General features: G+C 49.7%; 1 protein-coding gene across 4 annotated transcripts in view; it reads left to right on the plus strand.

The window, feature by feature from the left end:
- The window catches only part of PIWIL1 (piwi like RNA-mediated gene silencing 1), a 1,090,590-nt gene that overhangs the window by 886,989 nt on the left and 177,308 nt on the right, over positions 1-26,293 (plus strand). For all 4 annotated transcript variants that reach the window (XM_063964616.1, XM_063964613.1, XM_063964615.1 and 1 more), the window contains exon 17: positions 11,706-11,776. In XM_063964616.1, the coding sequence (XP_063820686.1) occupies positions 11,706-11,776 (71 nt within the window). The remainder of the gene's footprint in view (positions 1-11,705; positions 11,777-26,293) is intronic.

Raw genomic sequence — 26,293 nt, forward strand, 5'->3', positions numbered from 1 at the left:
ACGCTGGGTCTCCACAGGTGGAGCCAGGTGCGGTGGGGGGGCGCGTCTCGGGAACTTCAGCGACCAGTGGGCTCGCTCATAGGTGGATCCCTGGGTTCTGCAAGTAGTATCACAGGGATACAAGCTGGAGTTTCGGGGCGACTCCCCCTCGCCGTTACCTCAAATCAGCCTTACCTGCTGCCCTCGAGGAGAGGTAGTACTGGCGGCAATTCACAAGCTGTACTTCCAGTAGGTGATAATCACGGTACCCCTCCTTCAACAAGGCCGGGGTTACTATTCCACAATGTTTGTGGTACCGAAACCAGACGGTTCGGTGAGACCCATTCTAAAATTGAAATCCTTGAACACTTATATACGAAGGTTCAAGTTCAAAATGGAATCGCTCAGGGCGGTTATTGCAAGCCTGGACGAAGGGGATTACAGGGTATCACTGGACATCAAGGATGCTTACCTGCATGTCCCCATTTACCCTCCTCACCAGGAGTACCTCAAAATTGTGGTACATGACTGTCATTACCAATTCCAGACGTTGCCGTTGGTCTGTCCCCGGCACCGAGGGAATTTACCAAGGTGATGGCCGAAATGATGTTACTCCTTCGAAAAAAGGGAGTTACAATTATCCCGTACTTGGACGATCTTATAAAGGCGAGGTCCAGGGAGCAGTTGTTCGTCGGAGTAGCACTATCTCGGGAAGTGCTACAACAACACGGCTGGATTCTGAATAGTCCAAAGTCGAAGCTGGTTCCTACGACGCGTCTACTGTTCCTGGGTATGGTTCTGGACACAGAACAGGAAAAAGGGTTTCTCCCGGAGGAGAAGGCCAAGGAGTTGTCATCTCTAGTCAGAGACCTCCTAATACAAATACAGGTGTCGGTGCATCAATGCACGCGACTCCTGGGAAAGATGGTAGCTTCTTACGAAGAAATTCCATTCGGTAGGTTCCATGCAAGGATCTTCCAGTGGGATCTGTTGGACAAGTGGTCCGGGTCGCATCTTCAGATGCATCGGCTGATAACCCTGTCTCCAAGGGCCAGGGTGTCGCTGTTGTGGTGGCTGCAGAGTGCTCATCTTCTAGAGGGCCGCAGATTCGGCATACAGGACTGGGTCCTGGTGACCACAGATGCCAGCCTTCGAGGCTGGGGGGCAGTCACACAGGGAAGAAACTTCCAAGGACTATGGTCAAGTCAGGAGACTTCCCTACACATAAATATTCTGGGACTAAGGGCCATTCACAATGCCCTAAGTCAGGCTAGACCCCTGCTTCAACACCAGCCGGTGCTGATCCAGTCAGACAACATCACGGCGGTCGCCCATGTAAACCAGCAGGGCGGCACAAGAAGCAGGATGGTGATGGCAGAAGCCACAAGGATTTTCCGATGGGCGGAAAATCATGTGTTAGCACTGTCAGCAGTGTTCATTCCCGGAGTGGACAACTGGGAAGCAGACTTTCTCAGCAGGCACGACCTCCACCCGGGAGAGTGGGGACTTCATCCAGAAGTCTTCAAAATGATTGTACACCATTGGGAAAGGCCACAGGTGGACATGATGGCGTCCCGCCTCAACAAAAAGCTAAAAAGATATTGCGCCAGGTCAAGGGACCCTCAGGCGATAGCTGTGGACGCTCTGGTAACACCGTGGGTGTACCAGTCGGTGTATGTGTTCCTTCCTTTGCCTCTCATACCCAAGGTATTGAGAATACTAAGAAGGAGAGGAGTAAGAACTATACTCGTGGTTCCGGATTGGCCAAGAAGAGCTTGGTACCCAGAACTTCAAGAAATGATCTCAGAGGACCCATGGCCTCTGCCGCTCAGACAGGACCTGCTGCAGCAGGGGCCCTGCCTGTTCCAAGACTTACCACGGCTGTGTTTGACGGCATGGCGGTTGAACACCGGATCCTAAAGGAAAAAGGCATTCCGGAGGAAATCATTCCTACGCTGATTAAGGCTAGGAAAGATGTGATCGCAAAATATTATCACCGCATATGGCAAAAATATGTTGCTTGGTGTGAGGCCAGGAAGGCCCCAACGGAGGAATTTCAACTGGGTCGATTTCTGCACTTCCTACAGTCAGGAGTGACTACGAGCCTAAAATTGGGTTACGTTAAGGTCCAGATTTCGGCTCTGTACATTTTCTTCCAAAAAGAACTGGTTTCACTGCCTGAAGTTCAGACTTTTGTTAAGTGAGTGCTGCATATTCAGCCCCCGTTTGTGCCTCTAGTGGCACCGTGGGATCTCAACGTGGTGTTGGATTTCCTGAAGTCGCATTGGGTTGAGCCACTTAAATCCGTAGAGCTAAAATACCTCACGTGGAAAGTGGTCATAGTGTTTGCCTTGGCGTTGGCCAGGCGTGTATCAGAATTGGCGGTTTTGTCATGCAAAAGCCCTTATCTGATTTTCATATGGATAGGGCGGAATTGAGGACTCGTTCCCAATTCCTTCCTAAGGTGGTATCAGCTTTTCATGTGAACCAACCTATTGTGGTGCCTGCGGCTACGTGGGACTTGGAGGACTCCAAGTTACTGGACGTAGTCAGGGCCCGGAAAATATATGTTTCCAGGACGGCTGGAGTCAGGAAAACTGACTCGCTATTTATCCTGTATGCACCCAACAAGCTGGTGCTCCTGCTTCTAAGCAGACTATTGCTCGCTGGATCTGTAGCACGATTCAACTTGCACATTCTGCAGCTGGACTGCCGCACCCTAAATCTGTAAAAGCCCATTCCACGAGGAAAATGGGCTCTTCTTGGGCGGCTGCCCGAGGGGTCTCGGCTTTACAACTTTGCCGAGCTGTTACTTGGTCGGGTTCAAACATTTTTGCAAAAGTATACAAGTTTGATACCCTGGCGGAGGAGGACCTTGAGTTTGCTCATTCGGTGCTGCAGAGTCATCCGCACTCTCCCGCCCGTTTGGGAGCTTTGGTATAATCCCCATGGTCCTTACGGAGTTCCCAGCATCCACTAGGACGTCAGAGAAAATAAGATTTTACTCACCGGTAAATCTATTTCTCGTAGTCCGTAGTGGATGCTGGGCGCCCGTCCCAAGGGGGTCATTCCGAGTTGTTCGCTCGCAAGCGGATTTTAGCAGATTTGCTCATGCTAAGCCGCCGCCTACTGGGAGTGAATCTTAGCATCTTAAAATTGCGAACGAAGTATTCGCTATATTGCGATTACACACCTCGTAGCAGTTTCTGAGTAGCTCCAGACTTACTCGGCATCTGCGATCATTTCACAGCTTGTCGTTCCTGGTTTGACGTCACAAACACACCCAGCGTTCGTCCAGACACTCCTCCGTTTCTCCGGCCACTCCTGCGTTTTTTCCGGAAACGGTAGCGTTTTTTCCCACACGCCCATAAAACGGCCTGTTTCCGCCCAGTAACACCCATTTCCTGTCAATCACATTACGATCTCCATAACGATGAAAAAGCCGTGAGTAAAAATCCTAACTGCATAGCAAATTTACTTGGCGCAGTCGCAGTGCGGACATTGCGCATGCGCATTAAGCGGAAAATCGCTGCGATGCGAAGATTTTTACCGAGCGAACAACTCGGAATGACCCCCTAAGTGCGGATTGTCTGCAATACTTGTATATAGTTATTGCCTAACTAAAGGGTTATTGTTATGAGCCATCTGTTAGTGAGGCTCAGATATATTTCATACTGTCAACTGGGTATAATATCACGAGTTATACGGTGTGATTGGTGTGGCTGGTATGAGTCTTACCCGGGATTCCAAATCATTTCCTTATTGTGTCAGCTCTTCCGGGCACAGTATCCCAACTGAGGTCTGGAGGAGGGTCACAGAGGGAGGAGCCAGTGCACACCAGGTAGTCCTAAAGCTTTCTTTAGTTGTGCCCAGTCTCCTGCGGAGCCGCTATTCCCCATGGTCCTTACGGAGTTCCCAGCATCCACTACGGACTACGAGAAATAGATTTACCGGTGAGTAAAATCTTATTTTTCACATATCATTTGAATCGAGACAGTTCTCAGGCCTTTGTTTTCTTTTCACGTTCCGAAGCCAGTTGGCTCGGCCAGGCCTATTTTGGCCTTAGAATCCTTTCAGTCTGTGATTGCTAGTTTTGAACAAGAAAGGGGGTTTTACGCGTCCCTTGTCTTCAGGGATGCCTGTTTACTCATTTCCGTTGGGTTTTTCCTCATCTGGCTTTTCTCAGATTCGCATTACAGGATACTCATTTTCACTGTCAGTCCTTTCCATTCAGTCTCTCTTCCGCTCCCACAGGGTTCAGGAAGATCACAGAATAACTCTTTTTCAAGGGCAGGAAGTGACGTTGGTTCCCAAATGGGACAATCTACTGCTACTATCCCACTCTGTACATTAGGTGGCTTCTGAATATCCGGAGTTTCTGGTTCGACACGGATCCAATTTATGCTCCTCGTATACGTTTCTCAACACGGTCCGTCAGAGGATTTTTCCTTCCTCGGCACCAGGTACTCTATTTCTTAAGTCAAGTTGCGACGCAATGAGTGGTCGCCTACATTCCCCTCTGAGCGAAGGACAACAATCTTCTTTCCAGGTCAAGCCGCCAGGTCAGACTCCCGGGTGAGGGGACATTTCCCGGAGTTTTGTCAGCTGGTCCGCTGTTGGCGGAGATTTCGGATCGACCTCAGGGCGTTCTGACTGACTCTTTAACCCTTTACTACTCTCGGACGTGAGCTCTGGCGGCAGTAGCCGAGGATGCCCTCAGGGCTCCTGGGAGTTTCTGGTTATTCTATCCTGCCTCCTTTTCTATTTCTACCTCACTTTCGGTAACACAGGACGGGAATATGCGCGCTAGTCCTCTCGGTGGATCCGGTTGGGCCACGCATGACTTGAAGATACAGCTACACCTGTTGTCAGTACAGGAGCCTTGGCTCCTACCTCGACTAGACTGTCTACTTCAACAGGGTCCTTTTCTTTGTTCATCTTAAACTGGTTTCGTTTAACCGTGTGACTGTTCACGAGACCTCAGAAGGGAGGAGTTCCCTAGTTCGGTTATGCCTACTGGGCCCCGATTTCAGAAGTCTGTTACCTCTTCTCGCTTTTGCCACTTTTGGAAAATCTTATGGGACATAGTGGGGATAAAAGGGGTTTTACCCTTCTTTCAGTTACCATTCAGCCGTCATCTTTGGTTTCTCTGGGATGTTTTGCTCGGCTGCACTTCAAACCACATTGACCTGAATTTTAGGTCTCTGCCCTTTCGGTTTTCTTCCAAAAGAGATTAGCCTGGCGGCCGTAAGTTCGGGCTCTCTTTCAGGAAGTACTCTATTGGCAACTCCCCCGGCTGAGCTTCGGCCTCAGCGGTCGTTTCTTCCAGAGGGGATGTCCGTTTTTCATATAAATCTGACACTAGTGTTTTTCGGTCCTCTTTGAAGGTTGTCAGGGCTCGCCGACTCTCTACAGAGGTCTTAGGCTATTCGACGAAGTGTTTTCTTCTTTGTTCTGTACGATGCTCCCGTACTAAATAGACGGGGTCCCAGCATACGCTGGGCCGTTGGATACATCTGACCATCAGACAGTCTTCTTGGCGGTTGCTCGGGAGCCTCCGTTTTCCATTTTAGCGCACTTTACGCGCGTTGTGGGACCTTCGTGGGCGACTGCCCGTGGGGTCTCCATGAATACTTTATGTTGGGCGGCTACTTGGTCGGACCGACATTCGTTTTGTCAAATTCTACAAGTTTGACACTTTCGCGGCCTCTGCATCACAGTTTGGCCGAGCGGTTTTCCAGGACTCTCAGCGCTCTCCCACCCGTTTTGCGAGCTCTGGGACGTCCCCATTGTAACTACGCTCCAGTGGCCCCTAGTGGATGAAGGAGAAATCAGGATTTTGGTACTTACCGATAAATCCCTTTCTCCGATTCCACAGGGGCCACTGGAAGCCCGCCCAGCGCTTTTCCACCTTGTTTTTTGCTTAACGGTTTGCAGATCACCATATGACTGCTTGTTGAGTTCGGGCTAGCCTGTTTTTTATCAGGTTCTGTTCCAGGTTTGGTTTGTGTTATCCTGGTTTACAGGGCGTCATTAACCTACTCTACCTTAAGGTTTGTTTATTCCAGCTCTCCTCGGGCACAGTTTTACGTAGACTGGCTTGGAGGGGAGATAGTAGGGGAGGAGCTAGCCGCAGTGTTAGAATTTTAAAGTGCCAGCTCCCAATTACTGCCTACTATTTCCCCATTGTAACTACGCTCCAGTGGCCCCTGTGGAATCGGAGAAAGGGATTTATCGGTAAGTACCAAAATCCTGATTTTGAACTTGAAATCGTTGAACCCTTACCTGAGGGTGTTCAGATTTAAAATGGAGTCTCTCAGAGCAGTGATTTCATGTCTGAAGGAGGGAGAGTTTCTGGGTCCCTGGATATCAAGGAATGCGTACCTCCACATTCAGATTTGACCGCCTCATCAGGCGTACCTGCGGTTAGCCTTGCTGGACAAACACTTCCAATTCCATGCACTGCCCTTCGGCCTGTCCACAGCTCGAAAGTGGTGTTCACAAAGGTGATGGCGGAGATGATGTTCCAGCTCTAGGACCAGGGAGTCAACATTGTTCCTTACCTGGACAACCTTCTGATCAAAGCAAGGGAGCTTTTGTTGCTGCATATCGACCGCACTATACAACTTATGTCACGCCTCACCAGGCTTATCTCAGATTTGCACTGTTGGACAGTCAATATCAATTCCAAGCACTACCATCCGGCCTCTTCACAGCAGATCATGGTTCTCCGCAAACAGGGGGTGAACATAATCCCATATCTGGACGATCTGCTGATAGAGGCATCGTCCAGAGAGAGGTTGTTGCAGTCCATTGTTCTCATAACTCATCTGCTCAGGGAACACGGTTGGATCCTGAATTTTCCAAAATCACATTTGGAGCCGACCAGGAGGTTATCTTTTCTGGGAATGATCCTCGACACAGAAGTGCAGAGGTTGTTTCTTACGGAGGAGAAAGCGTTGGTGATACAAACAATGGTCCGGGATGTCCTGATGCCAGCCCGGGTGTCGGTTCATTAGTGCATTCGCCTTCTGGGGAAGATGGTGGCCTCTAACGAGGCTCTACAGTACGGAAGGTTTCATGCTCGGCCCTTCCAACTGAATCTCCTGGACAAGTGGTCGGGATCTCATCTATACATGCACCAGAGAATACATCTGTCGCCAAAAGCCAGGATTTCACTCCTGTGGTGCCTACAACTACCTCACCTTCTGGAGGGCCGCAGGTTCGGGATTCAGGACTGGATCCTTCTAACCACGGATGCAAGTCTCCGGGGCTGGGGCACAGTCACTCATGGGGAAACCTTTCCAGGAAGGTGGTCAAGCCTGGAATCCAGCCTACCAATAAACATTCGGTAACTAAGAGCCATCTACAATGGTCTTCTCCAAGCGGCCCATCTTCTGCGAGATCCAGCCATTCAAGTGCAGTTGGACAATGTAACTACAGTGGCTTACATAAACTGACAGGGCGGAACGAAGAGCAGAGCTGCAATGTCAGAGATAACAAGAATCATCCTCTGGGCAGAAAAACACGCGTTTGCGCTGTCAGCAATCTTCATTCCGGGAGTAGACAACTGGGAAGCGGACTGCCTCAGCAGACACGGTCTCCATCCAGGAGAGTGGGGACTCCATCCGGAGGTGTGCACGGAGGTAACAGATCTTTGGGGTATATCTCAAATAGACATGATGGCCTCTCGTCTCAACGAGAAGCTTCGGCGGTATTGTTCCAGGTCGAGGGACCTGCAAGTCGTGGTGATGGACGCCCTAGTGACTCCGTGGGTGTTCCAGTCGGTGTACGTGTTTCCTCCACTTCCACTCATTCCAAGAGTTCTAAAACTCATCAGGAGAACAAGAGTTCAGGCGATCATCATTGCCAAGAAGGGCTTGGTACGCGGATCTTGTGGATCTACTGCTAGAAGAGCCGAGGCCTCTTCCTCTTCGGGAGGACCTGCTGCAGCAGGGGCCGTTCGCTTATCAAGACTTACCGCGGGTACGTTTGACGGCATGGAGGTGGAACGCCAGATGTTAGCTCGGAATGGCATTTCGAACAAGGTTATTCCTACCCTGATACAGGAAAGGAGTAACGTCCAAACATTACCGTTGTATTTGGGAAAAATATGTATCTTGGTGTGAGTCCAAGAAGTTTCCTATGGTGGAGTTTCAACTGGGACGGTTTCTCCTCTTCCTGCAAGCAGGTGTGGATATGGGCCTGAGGTTGGGATACGTAAAGGTCCTGATTTCGGCCCTATCCATTTTCTTCCAGAAACGGTTGGCTTTCCTCCCGGAGGTACAGACCTTTTTGAAAAGGGTTCTGCACATCCAGCCTACCTTTGTGCCGCCTACGGCACCATGGGGATCTTAACGTGGTGGGCCAGTTTCTCCAGTCGGATGATTTGTTCGAGCCTCTATAGAAGGTTGAGGTCAAGTTTCTCACATGGAATGCTGTCTCTTTGTTGGCTTTAGCTTCTGCTAGACGTGTTCCGGAGCTGGGGGCTTTGTCTTGTAAGATTCCCTACTTGATCTTCCATGAAGATAGAGCTGAGATCCAGACACGTCAGCAGTTCCTTCCGAAGGTTGTGTCAGTATTTCATATCAACCAACCTATTGGGGTGCCAGTGGCTACTAACTCCTCATTTTCATCAAAGTCCTTAGATGTTGTAAGGGCTCTGTAAATCTATGTGAAGAGGACTACTCGTTACAGAAATTCGGACTCCCTGTTTGCCCAGTATGATCCCAAGAAAATTGGGTGTCCTGCTTCTAAGCAGACGATCTCTCGCTGGATCAGGTTCACTATTCAGCATGCATATTCTACGGCAGGCTTGCCGTGTCCTACGTCTGTTAAGGCCCACGCTACTCGTAAAGTGGTTTCTTCCTGGGCGGCTGCCTGGGGTGTCTCGGCTTTACAGTCTTGCCAAGCGGCTACTTGGTCTTGGTCGAACACGTTTGCAAAGTTCTACAAGTTCGGTAACTTGCCGTTGGGGACCTGAAGTTCAGTCAATCAGTTCTACAGGAGCCTCCGCGCTCTCCCTCCTGTTCTGGGAGCTTTGGTACGTCCCCATGGTACTAATGTGAACCCCAGCATCCTCTAGGACGTAAGAGAAAATAGGATTTTAATTACGTACCGGTAAATCCTTTTCTCGTAGTCCGTAGAGGATGCTGGGCACACGCCCAGCGCTTCGTGATCCTGCAGTGGTTATTTAGTTCAGTACTGCTTAGTTCTTGGTTTAGTACTGTTTTGTTCTTGGATAAGTAATATTGTTCAGCCGTTGCTGATGTTTCAAGCTGGTTAGCTTGGTTTGCCTTGTATGTGTGAGCTGGTGTGAATCTCGCCACTATTTGTTTAAAATATTTCTCTCAAAGTTGTCCGACTCCTCGGCCACAGTTTCTAGACTGAGTCTGGTAGGATGGGCATAGAGGGAGGAGCCAGCCCACACTCTCAAACTGTTAAAGTGCCAGTGGCTCCTAGTGGACCCGTCTATACCCCATGGTACTAATGTGGACCCCAGCATCCTCTACGGGCTACGAGAAAAGGATTTACCGGTAGGTATTAAAATCCTATTTATTTATTTTTCTGTGACGATGGTATCCTCCGTTTTATTTTCAATATAATTAGTAAATGTAATGTTTTTACATACCTTTAGTACTGTTAAACACACCGGGCTTAATAATAAGGAATGCTCACATTGGACGTTAATATGGTGTTACATTACCACCTGCTTTAATAACAACTCGGATTCTGCAGCAGGGTTCATAGTGTTTTCACAGGGGCATGCTATCAGTATGACTTTTGATCACATTCATATCGCATTGTGCCCATTCCATGACCAAGTGTTCCTTCAATGTAGCCACATTTGGAAGGTGTTTGTGTTTCTTTTTAAAACCTGTTCCAACATGTCTTAAAATTTCTCAAGAACATTGAGATCTGGCGAATTGTAGGACCACGTGAGATGTGGTACGTCAGTCTTGTGCTCTGCAAACCAATCCTACACAATCCTATCGCAGTGGACAGTACAGTTATCATCCTGAAACAGTGCATCTACGAGATGGTCTTCGTCTTTCAGAAACTGGACAAATGGTAAAACCGCATGATCCAACAATGTCACCTAGTCCACCGCTTTCATGTAATTGGACACCTTGACCAAGGGTCCAGCTGTTTCTTTTGGATGGTTGTTAACCTGGGACGCACCCGAGCTATACGACTTCAAATTCGTAACCCATGCAGTTTGCTCCAAAGAGTTTGTTTTGTTACTGTTTGGCTGGGTCTGATACGTTTGGAACTGATTGCTAGGCGCCCTGAATGCCCACGGTCCCAAATTGTCAACATCGACTTTCGGTCCCTGTTCCGCCGCTGAGACTTCAAATTTGTAACCCACGCAGTTTGCGCCGAAGAGTTTGTTTTGTTACTGTTTGGCTGGGTCTGATTGCTAGACGCCCTGAATGCCTGCGGTCCCAAATTGTCAACATCGACTTTCGGCCCCTGTTCCGCCGCTGAGATTCTTGGTGTCCCTGCTTCTTCCACTGTAGATGGAAACTACTCTCAGTCTTTGAGGCCACACCAACCAACGCTGCCAGCTTCTGCAGGCTATGGCCATGCTCTCGGCCAAAAACAATGGCTTCCTTTTGCCACTTAGTCATTTCACCTGTTTGACGTGAAAGAGACTATGGGGTATATTCAATAACTGTCGGAAGCTGCCGTCTTGTCGGATAGACGGCAGCTTCCGACAGTTTTAGATCGGAAGGGGTTCCGACCTATTCATTAGTGCCCCGTTTATTCCGACAAGTCGGGAAACCCGACTTGTCGGAATGCACGCTGATCCGCCGTTCAGCGTGCATTGTCGGAAGCGGGGCCAAACCTGACAGGTTTTAGCCCCGTTTCCGACAATCTCAATCCGACTTTCAAAAAAGTCGGATTGCAATGAGGAGACTAGTGGTGCTGCGGGCGGTGGGGGGAGCAGAGAACGGCGGCCGGCGGGAGGAGCAGGCTGCGGGGGGACATGTCTGCGGCGGGGGGAGGCGCTGCAGGGAGAGAGGTACCTAGCCGTCCCCTGGCCAGGAACTTCTATCTCTGCAGCGCCTCCCCCCACCGCCGCAGACATGTCCCCTCACACCCTGCTAATGCCTCCGGCCGCCGATCTCTGCTTCCCCTGCCGCCGTCCCGCTCACGCCCGCTGCTGCCATCTGCACCGCTTCTGTCAGCGCATCAGGACCTGTGTACGGCCAAATCTGACAGTCTGATTTGGCCGTGCATTGAATAGGGGTTGTCGGGTCCATTCCGACAACTGGATGTCGGAATGGACCCGACTCTTATTGAATATACCCCTATAGGGTAAATTTACTAAGGTGTGAGGTTTTTTCTATAACTTGTGATGTTGCACATAGCAACCAATCAGATTATATCTATTATTTTCTAGAAGCAGCTAGATAAATGTTATGTAGAACACTGATTGGTTGGTATGAGCAACATCACCAGTTCTAAAAAAAAGAAAATAAAAAATCCCACCTTCGTCAATTTACCCCCATATCTCAACAAATGCTCATTGTATCAATACCTCAGACATTCGCAATGATCATCCAATAGTTTGTGTCACCATCTGTGTCGTTGAACTTATTCCATTTTGTCTTTCCGCATTCCATATTATTTTGTCCGGTGTTTTTATTTGTGGATTTGATTACTTAGTGGTTTATTGTTGATAGAATAGCTCAAGCTTAATTTATCTGTTTGCATTTTAGGTGGTTTTCTCGATGTATTATGCAGGACCAAAAGCAAGAGATTGTTGATGGGCTCAAAGTGTGTATGCAAGGTATAATTTCATTGTAGTTTGTGTATATAATAATTGGTATTTACTTCCTTGAGTTAATGTAGGTCAGTGATGGCTAACCTCGACACTCCAGCTGTTGAACTACACATCCCAGCATGCCCTGCATCAATTTTAGCATTGCCACATCGCAAAACTGTAGCAGTGCATGCTGGGATGTGTAGTTCAACAACAGCTGGAGTGTCAAGGTTAGCCATCACTGATGTAGGTAATTGTCTTTAAATGTGTCCTATGCACACTCATATGGAATTGGTATGATATACGTGACTGGATGCCGGCTATCAGTATACTGACAGCGGCATCCCGTCTGCTGGTATACCGTCAGCGAGTCCCCTCTTGTGCTTGCTGCGAAGTGTGGCGAGCTACGCTCGCCAAAGGTTTTATTCTCACTCTATTGGTGGCGTGGACCCACCAACCAAGTGGGAATTATGGGCGTGTGTCGCCATTCCGACTGTTAGTAATATGTTGGCTGTCGGTATTCCGGAGTCGGGCTCCTGAACGCGAGGATCCCGACAGCCGGCATTATAACTGCATCCCCGCTCATACATATTACAGTTAAAATGACTCAAATGCTCCTAAAAGCCCTGCAGATTCTTCCGACTCTTCCTATTATTGTTTGTATTATGTGTAGAATTGGATGTTTCTACAAACGGCTAGGCACAGCAGAACTTTGTATCAGATTTACAGCTTAATTAAAGCTCACCACGCAATGGGTCTGATTCTGAGTTCGGAGTAAAAAAGAAGAAAAAGAACCCAGTAACTTTGTATCAGTAACAATACAAGTTGCAATGTTAGGGGTGCACAAACATGCATGCAGGGTACATACTGGTGCCTTTGCATGTAACCCACAAATACGGGCATCATTAATTTTTGCACTGCAATTTCTCCTTCATCCACTAGGGGCCACTGGAGTGCAGATACAATGGGGATATATTAGGCAGAAACTGGGAGCTGGCACTTTAAATTTATAACCATGTGACTATCTCCAACCCTACTATGTCCCCCCTCCAAGCCAGTCTTATTTTAGTGCCCAAGAGAGCTGGTCACTTGGGTCTTCTGTGAAGAATTTTTTTTTTTCTCTTTATTTTTATTTTTTCTTTCTTGCACACACAGACTGGCAGCTCTGCCACTGCCAGTCTGCACCGCAGGAGGCTGCCGGCGGGGTCCCATCGCAGCTGCGTGCGGCTCGGGATGTGCTGAAGGAGACACTGAGCTCTCCGGAGCTGGCCGGACACCGTTGCGTGCGGCGCGTGTCGTGGCCGCTCCGTCGGCAGAAGATTACGGCAGCAGTGAGTATCAGTGGCCGGACACCGCTGCGTGCGGCGCGTGTCGGGGCCACTCCATCAGGATCTGCAAACGGTGAGTACAGTCTCTTTCTCTCCCCCCCCCCCCCTCTCCATAAACATGTTATGTAGTCTCTGTGCACTGTAACCTTCAGAAGCGCCTTTACTATTTTGAATTCGGCGCCATTGGGGGGGGAGCTTCATCCCACTTTGCATAGCGCAACCCCGCTCCCCGGCTGCGGCCCGCTTGGTTTGACGAGTTGGTTCTGAATGAGAGGGGCGGGGCTAGCTCCCACTCTGTAGCGGGCTCAGAGTTCCCTGGCCGCGTCTCGCGGTGCCGTCGGGGGATGCACTCTCCCCGCTTCGTTTGTGCTGCAGCACAGCTCCCGCTCTGGCTAGCGGGCTCAGCGCTCCCCGGCCGCGGCTCAAAAGGCGGCGGGGGATACAGGTCTCTCCTCGCTTCGTGGTAGCTGCAGCGGGTTATTTTTTTTAAATCAGGCGCCATAACGGGGGGGGGGGGGGGGGAGCTAGCTCCCGCTATGTATAGCGGGCTCAGCGAAACCCGGCCGCAGCTCACATTGCCGGCGGGGGAGGCAGGGCGCTCACAGCTACATTTACTCGGTGAGCAGTAGCTGCTATAATAGTATTATGTATATGTAGTGTCCATAGCTTAAAGGTAAAGGACATGGACTCCCATAGGTAGATACACAATGTGAATACTAAGGTTCCTGGGTTCAGGTTATAGATTTGGAGCCTGCTCTATTTCAACATCTTTATAGAGAGCCATTATGGCTTAGTGGCCTAATAGCATATTAAGCACAGAACACAGGTTCACATCTCACCCTGGAAAATGTATTCTCTACCCAATTGGGATTTATATTTTTGCTGCGGGGTACACTGGGCTCCACAAGGATAGACATTGGGGTGTAGAGTAGGATCTTGATCCGATGCACCAACAGGCTCAAAAGCTTTGACTGTTCCCAAGATGCATAGCGCCGCCTCCTCTATAACCCCGCCTCCCTGCACAGGAGCTCAGTTTTGTAGTTGGTGCCGCAGATAGCAGGCACGTAACAGAGAGGCTGCTCCAGGCAGCCCTAAGAAAAGCTTTTTATGAAGAAAAGTGAAGACTTCAAGGGCTGCAGCAGTGTGTAGATGTCAGGAGACATTAACTGCTGCAGCTCCATCTCTCCCCAGCGGCGCTGTACACTCCCGAGTTCTGGTTGCCGGGTGCCTACAGCAGGAGGCTCCGGTTTTCTTCCTGTCAGGCACACACGACGGGGGCTCACCGGGATCGCGTGGCCGCGCTTTGGGAGGTGGTGAGTGGGTCCCGCTCGCGATCCGGCGCGGCCAGTGGGAGGTGGGCCGTGCGCGCTTGCGGTGGACACTGTGGCAGTACAGGCGATCCCACTAGATCATCAGGGCATGGGTGCAGGTCAGGTTTTTTCTCTAAACCTTTTTATTTGTAGCCCGCAGTACCAGGTGGTTTTGCCAGCAGAGGGGATAAGGCTTAGACCTGAAGCCCCTCCCCCAGCCCCGGGGGCGCCATGTCCAGTAAATGTTCCCGCCCTGGAGCTGCATATCTGTCTCTCCTTCACTCCCTGTCAGTGTTTGGGCGCCATTTCTCTCAGCTACACTGTTCCTGGGACTGCTTGGGCAAATCCTCCTTTGTAAATCTGCCTGGTAGTCAGCGCTGTGACTTTACAAGACGCTTAAGTATTCTACATGTCATTTAGACAGTGATAGTTAAGAAAGAGTGCATTTTGTCAGGGCTCTCTGGTACAAGTGCCCTCTGATTTACATCCAGTTCTTACTGTGCAGTGTTATATCTATTGACTTCATAGCTATATATATAAGCTAGTCCAGTGCAGTATTATTGTTGGTAATAACCTCTGCTTTGTATAAGTATGACTATATGTGTGTGCATTAGCTTGCTGGGTGATTTTCATTTCATGTCTCTCGCTCAACTTGCTATCCCTATATTATTTAACCTGAGGGGGCTTGGTGCGTCAGGTTTGTAATACAGGTTGAGTCTCCCTTATCCAAAATGCTTGGGACCAGATGTTTTTTGGATATCGGATTTTTCCGTATTTTGGAATAATTGCATACCACAATGAGATATCATGGTGATGGGACCTAAATCTAAGCACAGGATGCATTTATGTTACATATACACCTTATACACACAGCCTGAAGGTAATTTTAGCCAATATTTTTTATAACTTTGTGCATTAAACAAAGTGTGTGTACATTCACACAATTCATTTATGTTTCATATACACCTTATACACAAAGCCTGAAGGTCATTTAATACAATATTTTTAATAACTTTGTGTATTAAACAAAGTTTGCGTACATTGAGCCATAAAAAAACAAAGGTTTCACTATCTCACTCTCACTCAAAAAAGTCCGTATTTCGGAATATTCCGTATTTCGGAATATTTGGATATGGGATACTCAACCTGTACTGTAATATAGGTTATTCACAAGACATACTCTATTTGTATTTTTCTCTGTGATTTTAGTCACGGTATCTCTCCTGTATCCTTGCTTGTGCTGACTACATTGTGCAGGGGTTTGGGCAAGAGGTATTGTGCTGCTGACAATTGTACTGTTACCTGATATTGCAAGTTATATTAAGTTATATCATGTCTGCTTCTGAGGGTAACGGTTCTGGGGCTGAACACACTACCGGTGTTGCTGACGCCACAGATCCCTATGAGGAGACTATAGCAGCTGCGGGTTCTGGGGGCTCCTTGCCCCCCCCATTGGGACTGTGGCAACGGGGGTCCATAATGACCCGCCGTGGGCTACTTTCTCCACACTTATGAATATGCTAGTTACTAAACTAACGCCCCCTATGGGACCTCCTATGCCGGTTCAACCGTATGTGGTTCCCGCGGCTAACCCGCCGTGGGTAGATAACTTGTCTGCTCAATTGAAGAAATTGAACCAGTCCTTGACTACTAAAAAGTCTGACCCTCGCTCGCCTAAGACCAAGGGGTCCTCTAAGCGAGTTCTTACCTCCTCTCAATCCACTGCTGTCACTGACACCTCGTCTGATGAAGATGGTGCTTACACTGACCCCACAGATTCTGACACAGATACTGCTGATGGTGAGGGTAGTTCTCATGTGGATGTTCCTGATCTTTTGGAGGCTATTAAGTTGATTCTACAGATTAGGGATGATCCCGAGCCATCCGTCCCTCCTAAGAAGCCAAATAGGTTCAAGCGTCAGAAGGTGGTTAAACAAGTTTTCTCTTACGTCCTAGAGGATGCTGGGGACTCCAAAAGGACCATGGGGTATAGACGGGATCCGCAGGAGCTTGGGCACACTAAAAGACTTAAGACTGGGTGTGAACTGGCTCCTCCCTCTATGCCCCTCCTCCAGACCTCAGTTAGACTTTGTGCGCAGGAGTGACTGGATGCACACTAGGGGAGCTCTACTGAGTTTCTCTAGAAAAGACTTTTGTTAGGTTTTTCATTTTCAGGGAGCCCTGCTGGCTACAGGCTCCCTGCAGCGTGGGAGTGAGGGGAGAGAAGTCAGACCTACTTCTGTGAGTTTCAAGGCTCTGCTTCTCGGCTACTGGACACCATTAGCTCCAGAGGGTTCGATCACTTGGTGCGCCTAGCTGCTTGTTCCCGGAGCCACGCCGTCAATCCCCTCACAGAAGCCAGAAGTCAGGTGAGTATGAGAAGATCAGAAGACTTCAGGACGGCAGAAGACTTCAGTAACGGAAGGTACAGCACAGCGGTGAAGCTGTGCTCCATGCTCCCACACACATCACCAACGGTATTCACTGGGTGCAGGGCGCTGGGGGGGGCGGGGGCCCTGGGTAGCATGTTACTGGAGTTTCTTTTAGGGCGGCAGAATGATTGTGGGTGCCTCGGCACCGTGTACAGACCCCTGCCGGCATCTTTTCCAATTTTGAAATTGGCGGGCCGAAGCGCGCCGGGAAGGGGGCGGAGCTTCGACCCGCAGCTCACGGGCGCCATTTTCCCTGCTGCACGCGGCTGAGGGATAGACGCTGGTCGGACCTCCACGCTTTCCAAGCAACGGGGGGCTTGTTATGAGGGGGGCCGCAGTGTTGGTGCTTAATAGTGGTGTATGCAGCGCTGGGTACATATATAATTTTTTGCAATATATGGGCGCTGGGGTGTGAGCTGGCATACTCCCTCTGTGTCCTCTATCTGGGCTTTTTTGGTAGGCCTATCACCTAGCAGGGACCTTCTGTGTGTTGTGGTGTGTCGGTACTGCGTGTCGGCATGTCTGAGGCGGAAGCTTATTCACCGGAGGAGGTTATTGGGGGAGTGGATGCGGGGCTAGAATTGGGACTGTCGACGCAGCTGACACCTGATTTGCTAGCATTGCTCAGTACATTAAACTCGAATGTAACTTCCTTATCAAAGAGGTTAGATAAGTCTGAGGCGCAGACTCAGGTGTGGAAAAAGTCCATGGAAGAGTCTTTGTCTCAGGTTCAAACCCCATCTGGGTCGCAAAAGCGGCCATTTAATCAGGTGGTAGATACTGATACCGACACGGACTCTGATTCCGACGTCTATTTCACTGAGGCAGCGTTACATCCACGTTTGGTTAAGAGTATTCAGTACATGATTGTGGCTATAAAAGATGTTTTACACATTTCTGATGAACCTGCGGTTCAGGAAACAAGGATTTGCTTGTTCAAGGAAAAGAAACCTGAGGTGAAATTTCCCCCCTCTCATGAAATGAATACTCTTTGTGAAAAGGCTTGGGAGTCGCCGGATAAGAAATGGCAGATTCCCAAGAGAATTTACATGGCGTATCCTTTCCCCTCTGATGACAGGGAAAAATGGGAGGCATCTCCGATTGTTGACAAAGCTTTATCTCGTTTGTCTAAGAAAGTGGCACTTCCGTCTCCCGACACGGCAGCGCTCAAGTATCCGGGGGATCGCAAGCTGGAGACGTCTCTGAAGTCCATTTTCGCTATTTCGGGTGCATTACTCAGACCCGCTGTGGCGTCGTTATGGGTGAGTAGTGCTATTGCTAAATGGGCTGAGAATTTAGCTAATGATATGGATACTCTTGATAAAGATAATGTCCTTCTAACTCTTGGTTATATTAAGGACGCTGCAGATTACATAAAAGATGCGGCGAGGGACGTCTGTCTCTTGGGTTCAAGAACCAGTGCCATGTCGATATCAGCCAGAAGGGCCCTGTGGATCCATCAATGGAACGCTGATGCCGACTCCAAGAGGGCTATGGAAGCGCTACCCTTCAAAGGTACTGTCTTGTTTGGGGACGGCTTGGCTGACCTGGTCTCGACCGCGACTGCGGGTAAGTCCTCTTTTCTTCCTTATGTTCCCACACAACAGAAGAAGGCACCACATCAGCAAATGCAGTCCTTTCGTCACAATAAATTCAGGCGTGGTAAAGGTTCATCCTTCCTCGCTTCAAAAGGTAGAGGAAGGGGAAGGAAACCTTCTGCAGGTTCGGGCGCCCAGGACCAAAAGTCCTCCCCTGCTGCTACCAAGTCCACCGCATGACGCTGGGGCTTACCTGGGGGAGTCCGAACCGGTGGGGGGCCGTCTACAAAATTTCAGTCAGGTCTGGATTCAATCAGGCCTGGATCCTTGGGTACTAGAGATCGTGTCTCGGGGATACAAGCTGGAGTTTCAGGAGTTGCCCCCTCACCGGTTCTTCATTTCGGCGTTACCAGTAGTTCGGCCGGATAGGGAGGTGGTGTTAGCAGCAATTCAAAAACTGTGTCTACAGAGGGTCATTATTCCCGTTCCCTCGTCGCAGCGTTGGGAGGGGTTTTACTCGAGCCTCTTTGTTGTGCCGAAACCGGACGGTTCGGTCAGACCAATTCTAAATCTAAAATCCCTCAATCCATACTTGAAAGTTTTCAAGTTCAAGATGGAATCCCTTCGAGCTGTGATCTCCAGCCTAGAAGGGGGGGGATTTTATGGCGTCGGTCGACATAAAGGATGCCTACTTACATGTCCCGATATATCCTCCGCATCAGGCTTTCCTCAGGTTTGCGATACAGGATGCTCATTACCAATTTCAGACGTTGCCGTTTGGGCTTTCCACGGCTCCGAGGATTTTCACCAAGGTCATGGCGGAAATTATGGTTCTTCTTCGCAGACAGGGGGTTTCAATTATCCCGTACTTGGACGATCTCCTGATAAAGGCGAGGTCCAAGGAACAATTGCTGAGAAGTGTGGAGTTGTCTCTATCGGTTCTGCGACAACACGGATGGGTTCTCAATTTGCCGAAATCCCAGTTGACTCCGACCACTCGGCTTACGTTTCTGGGCATGGTTCTGGACACGAAGTTACAGAGGGTATTCCTTCCAAAAGAAAAGGCTCTGGAATTGCAGACGATGGTCAGAGAACTTCTGAAGCCGTCGAGTGCGTCGATACATCATTGTACTCGGGTTCTGGGGAAGATGGTTGCGGCGTACGAAGCCATTCCATACGGCAGATTTCATGCCCGCGTGTTTCAGTGGGATTTGCTGAGCAAATGGTCCTGGTCTCATCTACACATTCACCGGAAAATAAGTTTATCTCCCAGAGCCAGAATTTCTCTCCTGTGGTGGCTACAAACTCATCACCTCCTGGGAGGACGCCGATTCGGTATCCAGGAGTGGGTACTTCTGACAACAGATGCAAGTCTCCGGGGCTGGGGTGCAGTCACCCAAGGAAGAAATTTCCAGGGAAAATGGTCGATCCAGGAAGCTTGTCTCCACATAAATGTTCTAGAGTTAAGAGCCATTTACAACGGCCTACTCCAAGCAGGAAGTCTTCTTCAGGGTCGACCGGTCCTGGTACAGTCAGACAATATCACAGCGGTGGCCCATATAAACCGGCAAGGCGGAACAAGGAGCAGAGCGGCAATGGCGGAAGCCACAAAGATACTTCGCTGGGCGGAACAACACGTCAGCGCACTGTCAGCAGTTTTCCTATCGGGGGTGGACAACTGGGAAGCGGATTTTCTCAGCAGACACGACCTCCATCCAGGAGAGTGGGCTCTGCACCAAGAGGTTTTTGCAGAGGTGACAAGACGCTGGGGAATTCCGTTAATAGACATGATGGCGTCTCGGCTCAAAAAGAAGCTCCCGAGGTATTGTTCCAGAGCAAGGGACCCACAAGCCACTGCGGTGGACGCCCTAGTGTCTATGTGGGTTTTCCAGTCGGTGTATGTGTTTCCTCCTCTTCCTCTCATTCCAAAGGTGCTGGGGATCATTCGTCGAGCAAAGGTTCAGGCGATTCTCGTCGTTCCAGACTGGCCAAGAAGGGCCTGGTATCCGGATCTTCAGGACTTACTGGTGGAAGATCCTTGGCCGCTTCCTCTAAGGGAGGATCTATTGTTACAGGGTCCATGCGTATTTCCGGACTTACCGCGGCTGCGTTTGACGGCATGGAGGTTGAGCGCCAGATCTTAGCTCGTAAGGGTATTCCCAGGGTGGTCATTCCAACTCTTATTAAGGCTAGGAAAGAGGTTACGGCGAAACACTATCACCGTATCTGGAGGAAGTATGTTTCCTGGTGTGAGGTTAAAAAGACTCCTGCGGAGGATTTTCACTTGGGTCGTTTTCTCTACTTTTGACAGGCGGGTGTAGATGCAGGCCTGAAATTGGGTTCCATCAAAGTGCAAATTTCGGCTTTGTCTATTTTCTTTCAAAAAGAGTTAGCTGCCCTCCCAGAGGTTCAGACTTTTGTGAAGGGTGTAATGCATATCAATCCACCGTTTGTACCGCCTGTAGCGCCATGGGACCTTGATGTAGTTTTGCGGTTCCTCATGTCTTCCTGGTTTGAACCTTTGCGGAAGGTTGAGTTAAAGTTTCTCACTTGGAAGGTGGTTATGCTTTTGGCGCTGGCATCTGCCAGGCGAGTATCGGAATTGGCAGCTTTATCTCATAAGAGTCCGTACTTGATTTTTCATTCGGATAGGGCGGAATTGAGGACTCGTCAACAATTTCTGCCAAAGGTGGTTTCGTCGTTTCACATTAACCAACCTATTGTTGCTCCGGTGGCTACGGAAGAAGTGGCGATTCCAAAATCTCTGGATGTTGTAAGAGCGTTAAAAGTTTACGTTTCTAGGACAGCTGTTACTAGGAAAACTGAAGCGTTGTTTGTTTTGTATGCGGCCAACAAGGATGGTTATCCCGCGTCAAAACAGACTATTGCACGCTGGATTTGTAGTACGATCCATCAAGCTCATTCTTCGGTGGGGTTGCCGGTGCCGAAGCCGGTTGAAGACCATTCTACCAGGAAGGTGGGCTCCTCTTGGGCGGCTGCCCGAGGTGTTTCGGCACTACAGCGTTGCCGAGCGGCTACTTGGTCGGGTTCGAACACTTTTGCTAAATTCTATAAGTTCGATACCCTGGCCGATGAGGACCTGGCGTTTGCTCAGTCGGTGCTGCAGAGTCGTCCGCACTCTCCCACCTGTTCTGGAGCTTTGGTATAATCCCCATGGTCCTTTTGGAGTCCCCAGCATCCTCTAGGACGTAAGAGAAAATAGAATTTTGGTACTCACCGTTAAATCCTTTTCTCCTAGTCCGTAGAGGATGCTGGGCGCCCGTCCCAGTGCGGACTATTTCTTGCATTATATATATTTTCTTACTGGTTAAGTTAGTTTATACACGACTTGTGTATTGGGTTGTTGCAGCTGGTTGCTGGAGTTTTATGCATACTGTTATCTAGTTTGGTGTTATTCCGGTTGTAAGGTATGTTTATGGTGTGGGCTGGTACTTTGGTAGCCCTTAGTTGAGACAAAAATCTTTCCTTGTAATGTCCGTCTCTCCTGGGCACAGTTCCTATAACTGAGGTCTGGAGGAGGGGCATAGAGGGAGGAGCCAGTTCACACCCAGTCTTAAGTCTTTTAGTGTGCACAAGCTCCTGCGGATCCCGTCTATACCCCATGGTCCTTTTGGAGTCCCCAGCGTCCTCTACGGACTAGGAGAAAACGATTTAACGGTGAGTACCAAAATCCTATTTTACCTCATTCTGATCACCTGGTGGATACACGTCAGGAATCCTGGGAAAATCCAGGGAAGAAGTTTGTGCCTCAAAAGAAGATGCTGGCTCGCTATCCCCTCGCGCCAGAGCTGTTTAAAAATTGGGAAACGCCTCCTCCAGTGGACTCGCATGTGGCTAGGATGGTGGTTTCCTCAGCTTTACCTGTCACTGCCGTCACGTCTCTGAAAGAGCCTACGGATAAACGTGTGGATGGTTGTCTGAAAGCGATTTACACCCTCATGGGTGCTGCACAAAGGCCCACTATTGCAGAAACATGGGCTTCTGATGACGGTATTCTAGCAGCCAAGGCCTATGCTACGTTAGTCATGGCTCTCCGGATATTATCCTGGTCCGTGTATCTGGATTCTAGATAAACCCTGGAGGTACTCCCTTTCAAGGGAGATATTCTGTTTGGGGAAGACTTAAATAAGATAGTGGCTGATTTGGCTACTGCCAAAACTGCCTGTCTGCCAAGTACCGCTCCTTCTGTGTCGAAGGCTAAAGGTACTTCATTTCGTCCCTTTCGCCCTTCAGGTAAAGCAAAAGGTCAGGTGTACCACAAGCAGGCACGCACTTCCAAACCTGGTAAGCCAAAGCCCAAAAGAGCATGGACTGCCCGTCAGCCAGCTTCCAAGACCGGGCGGGCCTCCCCCTGGATTGGTTGAAGACCACCTCAGATGCCTGGGTACGGGAAGTCGTCACTCGAGGTTAAGCCATAGCCTTCAAACCCCCCCTCCCCCTCATCAATTTTGCCCGACAGACGTCCCTTTGGGCCAGACAAAGGCAAAAACTCTACATTCGGTGGTACAGACCCTCCTGGACACAGGAGTGGTAGTACAGGTGCCTCTTGCTCAGAGAATCCAGGGGTACTATTCTCTGCTATTTCTAGTCCCGAAACCGAATGGGTCCTCCCAGCCCATTCTCAACCTCAAGGCATTGAACAAGTTTGTGAAAGTCTCCAAGTTCCGTATGGAAACCCTTCGCTCTATCGTTCTGGTCTTGGAACCTGGGGATTATATGGTCTCCCTGGATATACAGGATGCTTACCTGCATATTCCTATAGCAGTGTCGCATCAGCAATACCTGAGGTTTGCAAATGGCAACCTCCATTACCAGTTTCGGGCATTACCTTTTGGTTTAACCACGGCTCCGCGAGTCTTCACCAAAGTTATGGCGGTGATGACGGTGGTACTCCGCCGTCAAGGGGTCAGGATCCTACCGTATCTGGACGACTTGTTGATCCTGGCAAATTCCCCAGAAATTCTCCTACGTCACCTAGATTTGACTGTCCGGTTTCTACAAGCCCACGGGTTGCTCATCATGTGGAAGAAATCCTCCCTGGTTCCTGCTCAGAGCATGGTGCACCTGGAAGCGCTATTGGACACTCGCAACCAGCGGTTGTTCTTGTCTCAGGAGAAAGTCCTGAAGCTTCAGGACAGGATTCGTTGCTTCCTCTCTCGTCCGCAAGTGTCGATACATTCGGCGATGCAGGTGCTGGGCCTCATGGTGTCAGCATTCGACATGGTGGAGTATGCTCAATTCCATTCTCGTCCCCTCCAGAGGCTGATTCTGGCCAAATGGGACGGCCTGCCTCACCGGATCAGGTCTCACATGATCTCATTGACTCCGGAGGTCCGTCTGTCCAGGACCAACGATTGTGCAGAGGCCTTCCCTTCTGGATATCCAACTGGGTCCTGTTGACGACAGATGCCAGTCTAAGGGATTGGGGCGCGGTGCTGGAGCAACACTCCCTTCAGGGTCAGTGGACCAAGGAGGAGTCTCTCCTTCCGATCAACATTCTGGAATTGCGGGCGGTCTTCAACTCATTGAACCTGGCCCAGCATTTGATTCAGAACCGTCCTGTTCAAGTACAGTCGGACAGCGCCACCACAGTGGCTTACATCATCAAGGCGGCACTCAAAGCCGTTTGGCAATGAAGGAAGTCTCACGGATTCTGCAATGGGCGGAACGCCATCTACCGGCCATATCGGCGATATTCATTCCGGGAGTCCTGAATTGGTAAGCGGACTTTCTCAGTCGTCAGGACGTACATGCCGGAGAGTGGGGCCTCCATCCAGAAGTGTTTCAACTCCTAGTGGAAAGGTGGGGTCTTCCAGACGTGGATCTGATGGCGTCTCGACACAACTACAAGGTTCCGGTCTTCGGAGCAAGGACAAGGGATCCTCAAGCAGCATTCGTGGATGCGCTGGCGGTGCCGTGGAGGTTTCGGCTGCCGTACGTGTTCCCTCCGGTGTCACTCCTGGCCAGGGTAATTCGGAAGTTCAAGCAGGAAAGAGGAATCCTGCTTCTCATAGCCCCAGCGTGGCCCAGACGGCACTGGTTCTCAGACCTGCAGGGCCTCTCGTCAGAGTGTCCAATTCTACTTCCACAACGGCCAGACCTCCTCGTTCAGGGCCCCTGTGTCTACCAGGACTTAGCCGGCTGTCTTTGACGGCATGGCTCTTGAAGCTTCCGTCTTGAGGGCTAAAGGGTTTTCTGAGGCGGTCATTCAAACTATGTTAAGGGCCCGGAAACCGGCTTCTGCTCGGATTTACCATAGGGTCTGGCATTCTTACTTTGTTTGGTACGCATCTAACAATTATGACTCTTCCAAGTTTAGTACAGCCAAGCTGTTGTCTTTTCTTCAGCAGGGCCTGGACTTAGGCCTGCGTCTGGCCTCCCTCAAGGTTCAGATTTCTGCCTTGTCGGTGTGGTTTCATAGAAAAATTGCGACCTTACCTGATGTGCATACCTGTACTCAGGGTGTGTTGCGTATCCAACCTCCCTATGTCCCGCCTGTGGCTCCTTGGGACTTGTCGGTGGTTTTGGAGGCATTACAAGAGTCTCCGTTTGAACCTCTTGGTTCAGCTGATCTTAAGTGGCTTTCCCTTAAGGTGGTGTTTCTGCTGGCTATTGCCTCAGCTAGAAGAGTGTCGGATTTGGGTGCCTTGTCTTGTAGTTCCGCATATCTGATATTTCACCGTGACCGGGCGGTTCTTAGGACTCGTCCCCGATATTTACCTAACGTGGTTTCTTCGTTCCACCTTAATCAGGAGATTGTGGTCCCTGCCCTTGTCTCTCCTGATCTATCTCCCAAAGAGCGGTCTTTGGATGTGGTACGGGCTCTCCGTATCTATGTGAAGAGAACTGCTTCTATTAGGAAATCTGAATCTCTCTTTGTTCTGTTGGGTTTCACAAACAGGGCTGGCCTGCTCACAAGCAGACTTTGGCCAGATGGATTAGAATGGTGATTGCACATGCTTATGTGAAGGCTGGTCTGTCAGCTCCTGCTCACATTACGGCCCATTCTACTCGGTCCGTTGGACCTTCTTGGGCGGCCCGCCGTGGTGCGACCCTTGAACAATTGTGCAAGGTGGCTACGTGGTCCTCCGTGAACACGTTCATAAGGTTCTATGCCTTCGATACTGCCGCTTCCCAGGATGCTTCCTCTTGTGCCCGCTACAGTGCGTCCCCTCCCATAAGGAACTGCTTTAGGCATCCCCAATGTCTATCCTTGTGTAGCCCAGTGTACACCGCAGCAGAAAACGAGTTTTATGGTAAGAACTTACCTTTGTTAAAACTCTTTCTGTGAGGTACACTGGGCTCCACAAGGCTCCCACTCTGACGCATTTAGCTTCTTTGGGTTGGTATGGCATTAGCTGCTGACACTTCGCCTGTCGTGAGAATGTGGTGTTTGTGGCTATTAACTGTTGTCGTCTCTTTTCCTGCTACTGCATTGGGCTGGTTAACTAAAAACTGAGCTCCTGTGCAGGGAGGTGGGGTTATAGAGGAGGCGGCGCTATGCCTCTTGGGAACAGTCAAAGCTTTTGAGCTTGTTGGTGCCTCGGATCAAGATCCTACTCTACACTCCAATGTCTATCCTTGTGGAGCCCAGTGTACCTCGTAGAAAGAGTTTTAACAAAGGTAAGTTCTTACCATAAAACTCGTTATATATACTGTTGCAATACATATATAGTGAATAGAACTACACACTTCCGCTATGTTTTATAATAACAGAACATCCAGGTACAGACCTGGGTTCACATTTCCGCATAGCTCCACCTTGCCACATAACATTTTCCCCACGGCTTTTATCACTGGCTGACCGCCATTTTGAGAAACCAGCGGAGCCTCCGAGAAACATGTATTGCACCTGTTCTTCCTAATTAGCAGTACACTACATACGGCGGGCGTTGCCTTCCCTTTATTTCTCTTT

Source organism: Pseudophryne corroboree, chromosome 1 (genome assembly GCF_028390025.1).
Source record: "Pseudophryne corroboree isolate aPseCor3 chromosome 1, aPseCor3.hap2, whole genome shotgun sequence".
Classification (NCBI taxonomy): Eukaryota; Metazoa; Chordata; class Amphibia; order Anura; family Myobatrachidae; genus Pseudophryne; species Pseudophryne corroboree.